A 13,850-nucleotide genomic window follows, 5' to 3' on the forward strand; every position below is an offset into this window, starting at 1 on the left:
TGTTGGTTTGCCGTGTTTCCCCGAAAATAAGACCGGGTCTTATATTAATTTTGGCTACAAAAAACACACTAGGGCTTATTTTCAGGGGATGTCTTATTTACGGTATGTACAATGACGATCTTAAAGTGATTTTAACCCTAAAGTAAATTAATAAATATCCTGATCCTTTAAAGCATGATAGACAGCACAGTGCTGTGGTCATTTACCCCTCTCTATGTTCTAAAGACCTGGAATAAAACAATAGAATGTTTAAAAAAAAGTTCTCTCCCCCTCTCTCTCTCTGTCAGCTTAGGAGTCAGCATTAAGACATTCTTTAATCCCAAAAATAAACTTTGGATAAAGTCATTGTAAAATTATGTAATCGATTTTGTAAAAAGATTGTGACACCTTTTGGCAGTGTGACACCTTTTTTGTAACTTTATTGTTGAAAATACCTTATTTACAGCGCCGCTGGGCACTCACGTGACCCTCCGGAGCTCTACTTTCCCTCTCCGAATACTGCAGAGGGAGGGGCTAAGATCAAGGATTTTACTAGGTCTTATTTTTGGGGTAGGGCTTATTTTCAGGGAAACAGGGTAGTAACAATTTAAAATGGAGCCCCAGCCTGCCTCCAAAAATTAAAAGTCAGCAGCTACATTTATTGTAGCTGCTGACTTTTAATATTAGGACACTTACCTGTCCAGGGATCCCGCGATGTTGGCACCCCAGCCGATTTTTCAAATCGGCTCTCGGGTGCTGCCGTCGCCATCCCAACTAATGGAAACCAGCAGTGAAGCCTTGTGGCTTCACAGCTTATTCCCTACTGCACCTGCGTGAAGCAAGCTGTGCTTTCTGAATGGCCCGGCAGCGGTGGAAGGAGGAGGGGGCCGAAGTTCCGGCTCCACGCGAGGTCTTAAGGAAGTGGGGGAGGGTACCTGTCAAAAACAGGTACCTGCTCCCCCCTAAAGGTGCCAAATATTGCAGCGGAGGGGGGAGGAAGCAAACAAGCGGAGCCTCCCCTTTAGGGAGTAGCTCCGCTTTAAATCCCAAGCAGTGCTTTCAACCCTGCCTGGTCTACAGAACACATTTTCTTGCCACAGCTTGCAATAAATAAACTAGTGACAGTAGGCAGATAAAGCTTATAGTCAAAGTGCTGAGAAAGCGGTTATAAAAGCCCTTATTTTTTAAGACTATTTACATTGTACTGCTGCATTGCAATACCAAGCATTGTGGTAAGGCAGCCAATTTATTTCGAAGGTATTATGATATTACAGAAGCTTAACAGTGTATCATCGAGTGTTGACATCAGGAAGAAGCTTCTCCCTTAATCTACTTTTAAAAAGGAATAGAATTCATGAAAATCGATGCAACTGCACCTGGTAAAAGCCATTATTGAATTTCAGACGGAGCTAGTCTGCTGGGTCAACGTGTACATGAATTGCAACGGATAAGGGCCCTGTGATTCTTGTGCAATGTTATCTAGCAGAAAGAAAGGACACTTACCGTTCTAAAATTTCTGAGACTTGCCAATGAAAGTGAACAAGGATGAGTTTCGCCACAGAATGAGAGACCTGCAGAACGGAAGAAGTTAGAATGTTAGTAGAACACCTACATAGAGATGCCTTGGTTTTCATTTCTAGATTAGAGACTGAATCACTTTACATTTGCTGCAACACCACTTAACCACTTTAAGACCGCTCACAGTAATATTACTGCGGCAGAGTGGCTCGTTATCGTCTGACGACGTAGTACTACGTCGTCAGACACTCCCCCTTCTGGGCGGCGCTAGCGCGCCGCCGGAGGCTCGCTCCCGCTGTTTTCATTCACAGCGGGAGTCGGGCCAGGGGAGGAGCAGCGGCGATCGCCGCTGCTCTTACCCGATCGTCGGGGATCGAGTCTGGAGATCCGCCCGCTGTGTGTAAACACAGCGGGCGGATCTCCATAGTGACAGGGAGTGACAGATCGGACTGTTCAGCATAGCTGGACATCCGATCTGTCCATGACTCACTCAGTCACCTCCCCCCCCACACGTCAGTAAGCACCAGGCATACATTAACCCCTCCATCTCCAATAAAATTAACCCCTTCCCTGCCAGTGTCATTTTTACAGTAACAGTGCATATATATAGCACCGATTACTGCAGTAATGTCACTGGCACCCCCAAAAGTGTAAAAAATGTCAGTCAAGGGTCCGATCTGTCCGCCGCAATGTCGCAGTCCCGCAAAAAAAAAAAAATCGCAGATCGCCGCCATTACGCGTTAAAAAAAAAAACACCAAAAATGACAGAAATCTTTCCCTTTGTTAGTAAACGCAATAACTTTTGCGCAAACCAATCAAAATACGCTTATTGCGATTTTTTTTACCAAACATAGGTAGCAGAAAACAAATTGGCCAAAATTTTTAAAAAAAATTGGTTTTTACATCTTTTTTGGGGGGAATTTCATATAAAAAAATATTAAAAATATTGTTATTTTTTCAAAATAAACGCTCTTTTTTTGTTTATAGCGCAAAAAGTAAAAATCGCACAGGTGATCAAATACCACCAAAAGAAAGCTCTGTTTGTGGGAAAAAAAGGAAGTAAATTTCGTTTGGGTACGGCGTTGCACGACCGCGCAATTGTCAGTTGAAGTCGCACAGCGCCGAATCGCAAAAAGTGGCCTGGACGGAAGACAGCAAAATCCTCCGGTGGTAAAGTGGTTAAAGCAGAAATTTACCCATAACAACTTGCTTCTTGCTGGAGGCTGCCATTTTGCTGAAGGGCAGAGCCCCCAAACAGCAGTAAATCATAAAGTGGAACTAAACCCATTGATTTAACGGTTTCAAAAAAAGTTACATTCCTGGATTGCTAATTTCTAAGGCTGCATTCACATGTCAGCGTATGGATCGTGGGCAGAATCGCCGCGATTCCGCCCGCGATTTGCAATAGCACCCCAAACGCTGAGCGATGTTGCCGCGATTTCCGCCTGCCGAAGGAGTCTCTTTCAATCTGTTCACTGTGCCCAGGAAGGAGGGCAGGGTATGTCCAATTCTGGACTTACAGACTCTACACCGCTTTGTGCGGGTTCGCAAGTTCCGCATGGAATCCCTGCGCTCGGTGGTGGCTGCCCTGGTTCCGGGGGAATTCATGGCTTCCATCGACTTGAGGGATGCGTGCCTTCACATCCCGTTTTTCGAGGGTTACCAGAGGTACCTTCGATTCGCCATTGCGGAGGATCACTACCAATTCGTGGCGTTACCTTTTGGTCTCGCATCGGGACAGATTTCGAGAACCCCCGAAATCTGTCCCGATGAGGCACCGGAACCACCTGAGGGAAAAAATCTGCTCTCCAGCCGAGAGAGAAAAATCGATCTTGTAGCCAGAACGAACGATTTCCTGAACCCACCTGTCCCGAACACGGGCCAACCAGGGTTGAAGAAAAACCGAGCAAGCGTCCCCCCACCCCAGAACTGGGTGAGGGCGCCCCTTCAGGCCGCATTGTTATGGGCAGCGGGTTCGGACTGGCCGGACTTCTGCTTACCTGACCACGGCTTCTTTTGGGAGCCTTGACCTTTGAACGGCTTGCCCTTATAGTGCGCCCGACAAGCACGAAAGGACCCCGGAGAGGGCCGAAAAGAATCATGCTTCTTACCAGGAGCCACCATAGCCTTGTGGGATTGGGGCAAGAGCGTGCTCTTACCACCCGTGACCCCCTTTATCAGTGTATCCAAAGATTCTCCAAAAAGGCGAGATCCATCATAGGGCAGATTGGCTAAGGTCTTGCGCGAAGATTGGTCCACAGACCAACACTGCAACCAAACCAGGCGGCGAGACAATACCGCCACACTGTGTACACGTGCAGCCAACGGTACTATATCCAAGTCCGCATCACACAAATACATGACACCCTGATGGATTTGATCCACCATATCCAATGTCGCCGGTGAGGCCGAATCAGCCACCAGGACGCGTCTAAGCATCTGCGTCCAACTCGCGACAGCCTGGGCTGCCAGAAGAGAAGCAAATAGAGCTTTTAGCATAGAACCCGTAATAGAATAAGTATGACGGGTAAAAGACTCCAGCCTCCTGTCCATGGCATCCCGGAACACCGGGGCATCCTCTGCAGGAATCGCAACGGACTTATTCAAAACCGCTACCGCGTGATCCACCGGAGGCGGTACACACCACCGCTCATCAGAAGCGGGCGTGAAAGGATAACGCAGCTGAACCTACTTGGCACAGCAAAAAGCTTGCCTATAGTGCGCCATTGTTCCTTAACAGCGCGCTGAAAATCATCAGTGCAGGGAAAGACCTGCGATGTCTGGCGTCTTTTCTGAGTCCCCCAAGCTGCCAGGGCAGCAGGGGGACATGGTTCATCCTGCAAACGCAGTTCAATAGAAGCAACCAATTCATCCATGAGTGCAAGCTCTTCAGACGAGCCAGGGGGAGAATTATCAACCCCTTTAACCTCAGCCTCCACCTCGGACCCCACAAGATCCCGAGAGGAACGGGACCCCGATAAGGAGACCCCAGCCATAGTAGCCCCATCACCATCACCCTCTGAACCACGTTTTGTGGATTGAGCAGCCATAAGCATTTCCACCTGAGCAGCAAGGTTAGCCACAACCTCAGCCAAATCCCCCCCTGGGGGGGAAAACAGCAGTCCCTTGGCCTCCCACCAAGTGGCAGGAGATTTGCTTCCCTGAGAATCCATTGCCCCCAAACAATATGCTGGAGAATAAAGGGTTAACTGCCCCTTTAACAAGCGCGGCGAGCGCAGCCTAGTTACATTCCGCAGAGCTCAGTGAAGAGAGCCGATTGGAGGAAGAGAACTGAGGCTGTCGGAATCACAGGCTGTGTGCTGGAACTCCCTCCCCTGTCACCATTTTTCTGTTGGTGTCAGGAAAACTTGTCAGAAGTGACGCATGCAGATAGAAGCAGGCAGCAGACAGAAATGACACTTAGTGCTCTTAATTGAGACAGGTACACACTACAGAACAGGTGTCTTCAAACTATGGCCCCCCTAGTTGTTCAGGAACTACAATTCCCATCATGCCTAGTCATGTCTGTGAATGTCAGTTTTACAATGCCTCATGGGATGTGTAGTTCCACAACAGCTGGAGGGCCGTAGTTTGACGATCCCTGCTATAGAATGATATGCTTTGTTCATATTTCATGTCTGAGATTTACAACCACTTTAGGTATTTTATTTGAAAAACAGCATTACTTTCACCCCTCCCTCCTAAAATATTGACCCTTCTATATAATTAATTTGAACATGCAATCTCTAGATCAGACTGGAAAATAAAGCTCCATTTTACGTCCTGTATTCTTCTTTTTTACCATAAAAAAAAAAAAAAAAAAAAAACACTTTAAATTCCCATTTTGCTGATCAGCCGATACTGCACTGGGCAGCAAAAGCATGAAGAGTAAAGGAAAACTCAATTCCTAAGGTTAAAAAAATGGCAGCCACTACAGGAACCCTGCCCAAGTAATCAATATGGATACGGGTTTTACGTGAGCTCATAAAAGCTATAGAGTATTAGGTTCTCCGAGAGGCGGTGTGTCTAATTACAAGCGCGGGGTCATTGCCAGATAACTCCGGGCTGCAAATAAGGACAAGGAGAGGTCTGTGGGAAAACCACAAGAGTACAAAGATGTTGGTACAGACGGTCACGGTGCACATGCCATGTAGGGTGGAAAGCCTTGTGGCAGAACGCAAGCAGCCCACTGCCCACAGCCATCCGACAGCCCACCGCCCACAGCCATCCGACAGCCCACAGCCATCCCACAACCCACCGCCCGCAGCCATCCCACAACCCACCGCCCGCAGCCATCCGACAGCCCACCGCCCGCAGCCATCCGACAGCCCACCGCCCGCAGCCATCCGACAGCCCACCGCCCGCAGCCATCCGACAGCCCACCGCCCGCAGCCATCCGACAGCCCACCGCCCGCAGCCATCCGACAGCCCACCGCCCGCAGCCATCCGACAGCCCACCGCCCGCAGCCATCCGACAGCCCACCGCCCGCAGCCATCCGACAGCCCACAGCCATCCCACAACCCACAGCCATCCCACAACCCACCGCCCACAGCCATCCCACAGCCCACCGCCCACAGCCATCCGACAGCCCACCGCCCGCAGCCATCCGACAGCCCACCGCCCGCAGCCATCCGACAGCCCACCGCCCGCAGCCATCCGACAGCCCACCGCCCGCAGCCATCCGACAGCCCACCGCCCGCAGCCATCCGACAGCCCACCGCCCGCAGCCATCCGACAGCCCACCGCCCGCAGCCATCCGACAGCCCACCGCCCACAGCCCACAGCCATCCGACAGCCCACCGCCCACAGCCATCCGACAGCCCACAGCCATCCCACAACCCACAGCCATCCCACAACCCACCGCCCACAGCCATCCCACAGCCCACCGCCCACAGCCATCCCGACAGCCCACCGCCCGCAGCCATCCGACAGCCCCACCGCCCGCAGCCATCCGACAGCCCCACCGCCCGCAGCCATCCGACAGCCCACCGCCCACAGCCATCCGACAGCCCACAGCCATCCGACAGCCCACAGCCATCCGACAGCCCACAGCCATCCGACAGCCCACAGCCATCCGACAGCCCACCGCCCACAGCCATCCGACAGCCCACCGCCCACAGCCATCCGACAGCCCACCGCCCACAGCCATCCGACAGCCCACCGCCCACAGCCATCCGACAGCCCACAGCCATCCGACAGCCCACCGCCCACAGCCATCCGACAGCCCACCGCCCACAGCCATCCGACAGCCCACAGCCATCCGACAGCCCACCGCCCACAGCCATCCGACAGCCCACCGCCCACAGCCATCCGACAGCCCACCGCCCACAGCCATCCGACAGCCCACCGCCCACAGCCATCCGACAGCCCACCGCCCACAGCCATCCGACAGCCCATCGCCATCTGCATCATTCCTTCTAGGATTAGTGTGGAAAAATTGTGATTCAGCACACCGGGCAGATCACACTACCTGGATGGCCTGCCCTATCGGTTTCCACAAGCAGGTTTTACTTTACAAGAAATGGGCAATTTGGGACTTTATATGAGAACTGGCAAGCACTGCACAGTGTCTCCATCCCTGTCAATTGAAAAACAAGATGGGATAAATGAGGGTGTGTGAAAAACAGCCGATCCCTAGTTTGAAATACTTACCCACCAGTCTGCTAACAAACCAAAATAAACCTGTCTAACAAATAAGTTAAAAGCAGGAGTTTAGTTAACACATATTTGCAAATGCATGCGGAAGCTGCAAGGCCAGCGACAAGGCATCCTGCGTTCTTGCAGAACCTAACACTAAATAACACTGCTCAACCTGAGTGTATAAGTGTCTTCACAAAGGGAAGTACATGCTTGCTAATAGGTGGATTGGAAACAGATGGGATTGGAGACCGCCCAATCCTCCCCCACCTGCTCCAATCCACGACTGGCAACGAAAAACGCATGGCTGCACAAAAAAGCCATGGGGTGCAAACTAAATGTGATCAGCTGGGAGACACACACCCCCATCCCTTTAGTAAAGATGCCATAGGCAAATGGGGACTTTGAGTGAGACACCCGCCTGTAAAGCAAGCGTCTCCATCCCTAGTACGATACAAGAAATGGGCAATTTGGGACTTTATATGAGAACTGGCGAGCACTGCACAGTGTCTCCATCCCTGTCAATTGAAAAACAAGATGGGATGCATTTGCAAATATGTGTTAACTAAACTCCTGCTTTTAACTTATTTGTTAGACAGGTTTATTTTGGTTTGTTAGCAGACTGGTGGGTAAGTATTTCAAACTAGGGATCGGCTGTTTTTCACACACCCTCATTTATCCCATCTTGTTTTTCAGCAGGTTTTACTTTAACCATTCGGCTGGCCGTACATTAAACAATTTTCCTATTCAATTTCCTTTACAGTTACCTTCAACTACACTTTATTGTCAAAAGTATTGGAACGCCTGTCTTTACACACACATGAACTTTAATGACATCCCAGTCTTAGTCCGTAGGGTTCAATATTGAGTTGGCCCACCCTTTGCAGCTATAACAGCTTCAACTCTTCTGGGAAGGCTGTCCACAAGGTTTAGGAGTGTCTATGGGAATGTTTAACCATTCTTCCAGAAGGGCATGTCTGCTGACATCAGATCCGTCAAATCTGGACGGATGGAAACCCTATTTTCCATCCGTCCAGTGGATCGAATCGGATGAGAACGGACCGACGGTCCGTTCCCATCCGATTTCCCCCATAGAGATGCATGGGGAACTGACAGCTGTGTCTCCTGCTCAGCGGGGGAATCGGAGTGTGTGAAAGGGGCCTTAGGCTCCATTCACACTTGTGCAACTTGTCACGCAACTTTGGACATCAAAGTTGCATGCCAAGTCATTCCTCATGTTTTCCAATGATACCCATTTATATATGCATGGCTTAAGTTGCAGCAACTTCAAATGAGGTCATGCACTACTTTGGTCCGACTTTCATGCAACTTGAGGGCCATAGACTTCAACATTAACCCTCTGAAGTTGCATGAATTTCATACCTGAATGCTATACAATGCAGCTTCTGTTCAAAAGTTGTCCGTTATCACTTATTCAACGCCGAGTCCTATCCAAGTTGCACACATCCAAAGTTGCGTCAAAGTTGCTCTCCAAAATCGGCGCAGTTTTGGAATCGTACAAGTGTGAATGGAGCCTTAAGGCCCCTTTCACACTTGTGCGTGCAACTTGGGGCTGCAAAGTCGCATGACAAGTCGTACACTAGGATTTCCAATGAGTACCAATCATATCTGAGCGACTTTAAGTTGCAACGACTTCAAAGTAGTCCCCGCACTACTTTGGTCTGACTTCACAGTCAGACCGAAGTCTCCGCTGACATCCGATGCCCCATAGGGATGCATTGGGGGACCGTTCAGATCCGCCAAAAAAATGGACAGGCGGATCTGAATGGTCCGCCTGTGTAAAAGGAGCCTTACTGAAAGTGGAACTTTTGTCAAAATGTAAAAAATCTGTGAGAAGGAAGACCCCTTTCACACTAGTGCGACTTGTCCTGCGACTTGGGACCGCAAAGTCGCATGACAAGTCCTACTCCATGATTTCCAATGAGTACTGTTCATATCTGTGCGACTTCAAGTCGCAACAACTTCAAAAGTATTACCTACACTACTTTGGTCCAACTTTGATGTGTTTTAAGGTCCATGGACCTCAAGATTACACAGGCATTGCTTCAAGTCCAGTCAAAAACGTGGCACAATCGTGCAACTTTTAGGTCGCACAAATGTGAAGGGGGCCTATAATCCACTCTGACACCTCCCAGCCAAGTTTTCTGCAGCATTAAAGCCTGTGGACACTTCAAGTGGTCTTTTACCCTTCGCTATCAGACATCGCCAGAGGAAATTCCTGTGATGCAGCTTTGGCCATTTCTTCTTAGTGGAATGTAAATGTTACCCAGCACTGTTTGCTTTCCCCTTCAAGGACTAGTTAAACATGGCGAAGGACACTTCAAGTACAATTGAATCCACTGTATTTTTTTAATATAAATTAGCCGGTTTCATATATGGTAATAAACGTCCTTGCCCTTTAAGGTTTATTTTATTTAAATAAAGTATTACTAAAAGCGATATTTTTTAAAAATTAAAATAATAAACATATTATACTCACCTGTTGGTATTGCACACAGCAGCCTCACACCAGCTTATTCTAGGGTCCCCTGCTAAGGATCTTGGCTCCTCCTTTTTTCTGTGCCCCCCCCCCCCCCCCTTAGCAAGAAGCCGCTTGCAATGGGGGCAGATGTGTGTGCTTGCTCCCGAGCTGTGTGCGTCTATGAAGCCGCCCTGCTTCATCCTCACAGCATTTGATTAATAGCAGAATGAGCCAATGTGTCAAGAGGAAGAAAAGAGAGAAGAGATCCAGCCATGTACAGCGATGGATCGATTGAGGAGGTGGGGGGGGGGGGGGGGAGAGAGGACAGCAAGCTGTAAAACATTCTGTACCCTAATGCAAGCAATGCATTAAAGTAGAACTATAGCCAACATTTTTTTTCCCATGTTGGATGTAGTAAGGGATTTTTTTTTCTGCCATCTGTGTCCCATTGGGGAGATTTCCCTTCACTTCCTGTCTCATAGCCAAACAGGAAGTGAGAGGAAATCCCTGCAAATAAAAGGGAATTCCTTGGGGACCTCCAGGTTACCAGAACTAGTGTCCACTTTGTAAGACTTCTTCTCTATTACTTTTCTGGAGACAACCCAAATTTTTACCAGAAAAATGGTAAGGGTTCTAATCCCTCTCCCCTCTATCCATAACTAAAATAAACGTTTTGCCTTTAGGTATACTTTAAGGTAAAAAAAAAAAAAAAAGTTTTGGCTTTAGAACCACTTAAGGGCACTTTCACAGTCCCGCGCCACTGGTGTGCTTTCAGAAAATGCACCAAAAACACGCAACCCAATGGAAGTCAATGGGAAATTGTACGGAGAGCAAGCTCTTTACCGGCATCTTCAGATGGGTGAAATAAAATACACCTACCTGCCTGCTCACTGCTTTGGCATTAAAAAAAAATGAGCTATGCATGCGCAGCTCAGCTTACATTGCCAGCATGGTCAATGCCCCAGAGTGACCGACTCCTGCGCATACACAGTAGTGAAGTCATCCCATGTTGGCCAATGAAGACGGCTGACGACTGGCACCCAGCAAAAGGAGGTGGTGCCGGCAAGGGACGGGGACCGTTGAAGGAAAGGGAAGTTCATCTTTGCTAAAAGTCAGTGGTCTCCGACTGCGGCCCTGGGGCCGGATGTGGACATTTGGGCACTATTTTAATCTACATCTGGCACTAATGATAGGGCACTATTCCTCCCACTGATATCAAGAATAGGGCACTACTTCTTTCACTAAAATGAAATGATGGGGCATGGTTTACTTTCACTGAGGCCTGGGCATTTTTTACTCACACTGGCCACAGTCCCGCAACCCCCCCCCCCCCCCCAAAGTCTGAAGGACAGTACCCTGGCCCTTTAGAAAATTTGAAGACCCCTGCTATAAGAGCTAAAATTATCTGTGCTGGCAGCATCTTGGAGAGTGGACCTAACACTGCTCTCGCATACAAGGACCAGCCTGCACTGCCACCTACACCCTGCCTCCCTGCACTGCCACCTACATCCTGCCTCCCTGCACTGCCGCCTACACCCTGCCTCCCTGCACTGCCGCCTACACCCTGCCTCCCTGCACTGCCGCCTACACCCTGCCTCCCTGCACTGCCGCCTACACCCTGCCTCCCTGCACTGCCGCCTACACCCTGCCTCCCTGCACTGCCGCCTACACCCTGCCTCCCTGCACTGCCGCCTACACCCTGCCACCTACATCCTGCCTCCCTGTACTGCCACCTACATCCTGCCTCCCTGCACTGCCACCTACATCCTGCCTCCCTGCACTGCCACCTACATCCTGCCTCCCTGCACTGCCACCTACATCCTGCCTCCCTGCACTGCCACCTACATCCTGCCTCCCTGCACTGCCACCTACATCCTGCCTCCCTGCACTGCCACCTACATCCTGCCTCCTTGTACTGCCACCTACACCCTGCACTGCCACCTACACCCTGCCCTGCCACCTACACCCTGCACTGCCACCTACACCCTGCACTGCCACCTACACCCTGCACTGCCACCTACACCCTACCTCCCTGCACTGCCACCTACACCCTGCACTGCCACCTACACCCTACCTCCCTGCACTGCCACCTACACCCTACCTCCCTGCACTGCCACCTACTCCCTACCTCCCTGCACTGCCACCTACACCCTGCCTCCCTGCACTGCCACCTACACCCTGCCTCCCTGCACTGCCACCTACTCAACACCACCTCCCTTCCCCCTATGTAAACAATGCAGAGCTCAGCTCTGAAAGGGTGAAAGTGATGGGTTTTCTGATAAAATCCATCACTTCCCTCAAGCCTAGTACACACAGGATGACTGTCGGACGACATCGCCCGGTTCAGTAGAAAAGCAGCCAACATACGGCCCGTGTGTGTGGGGTGGCCAGTCTGACAGAAGCCGGCCTTTCGGTCAGCTTTTGTTGGACTAGCATGCTGGAAATGCTGGAGCATTGCCGGCTCCCAATCAGCGCTTTCAGTCAATGGCTGAGAGCGCTGACCAGAGTGTTCTATCAGAAGACAAAAGCACAGCAGGGGAGAGAACTGTACTAACATCAAATTGTTAGTACAGCAGCTTCGACCTGAGACGTTTTTTTTTAATTCAACCCAGTGTAAGCAAAAACACTGGCTAGGCACACAGTTAACCCTTCAATCGCTCTAGCTGTTTAACCCCTTCCCAGCCAGTGTCATTAGTACAGTGACAGTGCATATTTTTAGCATTGATTACTGTATTAGTGCCACTGGGTCCCACAAAGTGTCAATGTCAGAATGTTCGCCGCAATATCCCTTATAATAGCTATAAGTCGCTGATCGCCGCCATTACTAGTATGAAAAAACTAAATAAAAGTTCCTCTAAATATACCATAGCTTGTAGACGCGATAACTTTAGCGCAAACCAAGCAATATACGCTTACTGGGATTTTTTTAAATCAAAAATATGCAGCAGAATACACACTGGCCTAAATTTATGAGGAAATTTGATTTTTTACATTTTTTTTATTGGATATGTTTTATCGCAGAATGTAAATTTTTTCCAAAATTGTAGGTCTAGCGCAAAAAATAAAAAAGAGTTGATCAAATATCACCAAAAGAAAGTTCTATTTGTGGGGGAAAAAATGACAAATTTTATGTTGGTACAGAGTTGCATGACCGCGCAACTGTCAGTTACGCAGTGCCGTATCGCAAAAAAATGGCTTGGTCATGAAAGGGGGGGGGGGGGGGTAAATCTTCTAGAGGGCAAGCGGTTGAATAAAATATCATTTTTGGTGCGTACTTCCACTTTAATATACATTTGAAAAACAGGTACTGAGATGATGAAGAGGGAGGCCAGGGCAGCAAAATGGTTAAATACAATTCCTGAGATTAAGAATCCCGCAATCAGAGTGCTTCACAACCATCTCACTCCCACCCCTGGAACAACTGGGAAGCAGGTGATGACGCTTTTCTTTTATAGCTTTAGGCAACATTTCTCAACTTTCTCAGCATCGCTGACACAAATAGTAGATGATTCATTTTTCTGTGGAAGTGAAGTTATCCAAAAATATAAAACCGGATCCTGCGTAAAGCTGAGCATAGCCAACAGCCAAAGGGGTCGTCTTCATTTACAAATGAATGGAATTTGTATGAAATCCTGCCATTTACAAACTGCTCATTAACCACTTAAGCCCCGGAAGATTTTACCCCCTTCCTGACCAGGGCCTATTTTGCGATTCGGCACTGCGTGATTTTAACGGACAATTGCGCGGTCGTGCGACGCTGTACCTAAACAAATTTGACATCCTTTTTTTCCCACAAACAGAGCTTTCTTTTGGTGGTATTTGATCACCTGTGCGATTTTTTGATCATGCGCTATAAACAAAAAAAAATGCGTCAATTTTGCAAAAATAACAATATTTTTCACATTTTTTTATATGAAATTCCCCCCCAAAAAAATTTAAAAATCAAAATTTTTTAACATTTTCAGCCAATTTGTTTTATGCTACATATGTTTGGTAAAAAAAAATGCAAAAAGCGTATTTTGATTGGTTTGCGCAAAAGTTATCGCATTTACTAACAAAGGGAAAGATTTTTGTCATTTTTGGTGTTTTTTTTTAACGCGTAATGTCGGCGATCTGCGATTTTTTTGCGGTACTGCGACATTGCGGCGGACAGATCGGACCCTTGACTGACATTTTTGACACTTTTGGGGGTACCAGTGACATTTCTACAGTAATCAGTGCTATAAATATGCA

At 48.7% G+C, this 13,850-nt stretch overlaps 2 protein-coding genes across 2 annotated transcripts in view; one reads left to right on the plus strand and one right to left on the minus strand.

Annotated features, from left to right (window-relative positions):
- The window catches only part of LOC309562133 (kelch-like protein 10), a gene marked incomplete at its 3' end in the record, with an annotated part of 516,189 nt that overhangs the window by 300,800 nt on the left and 201,539 nt on the right, over positions 1–13,850 (plus strand). The gene's annotated exons all lie outside the window — the stretch shown is intronic.
- ARIH2 (ariadne RBR E3 ubiquitin protein ligase 2) overlaps positions 1–13,850 on the minus strand; it is a 106,251-nt gene that overhangs the window by 42,232 nt on the left and 50,169 nt on the right. Inside the window, exon 3 of the mRNA XM_082266429.1 lies at positions 1,483–1,550. Within this exon, the coding sequence (XP_082122555.1) occupies positions 1,483–1,550 (68 nt within the window). The remainder of the gene's footprint in view (positions 1–1,482; positions 1,551–13,850) is intronic.

This window comes from Pelophylax lessonae (genome assembly GCF_965119305.1).
Source record: "Pelophylax lessonae genome assembly, chromosome: 8".
Classification (NCBI taxonomy): domain Eukaryota; kingdom Metazoa; phylum Chordata; class Amphibia; order Anura; family Ranidae; genus Pelophylax; species Pelophylax lessonae.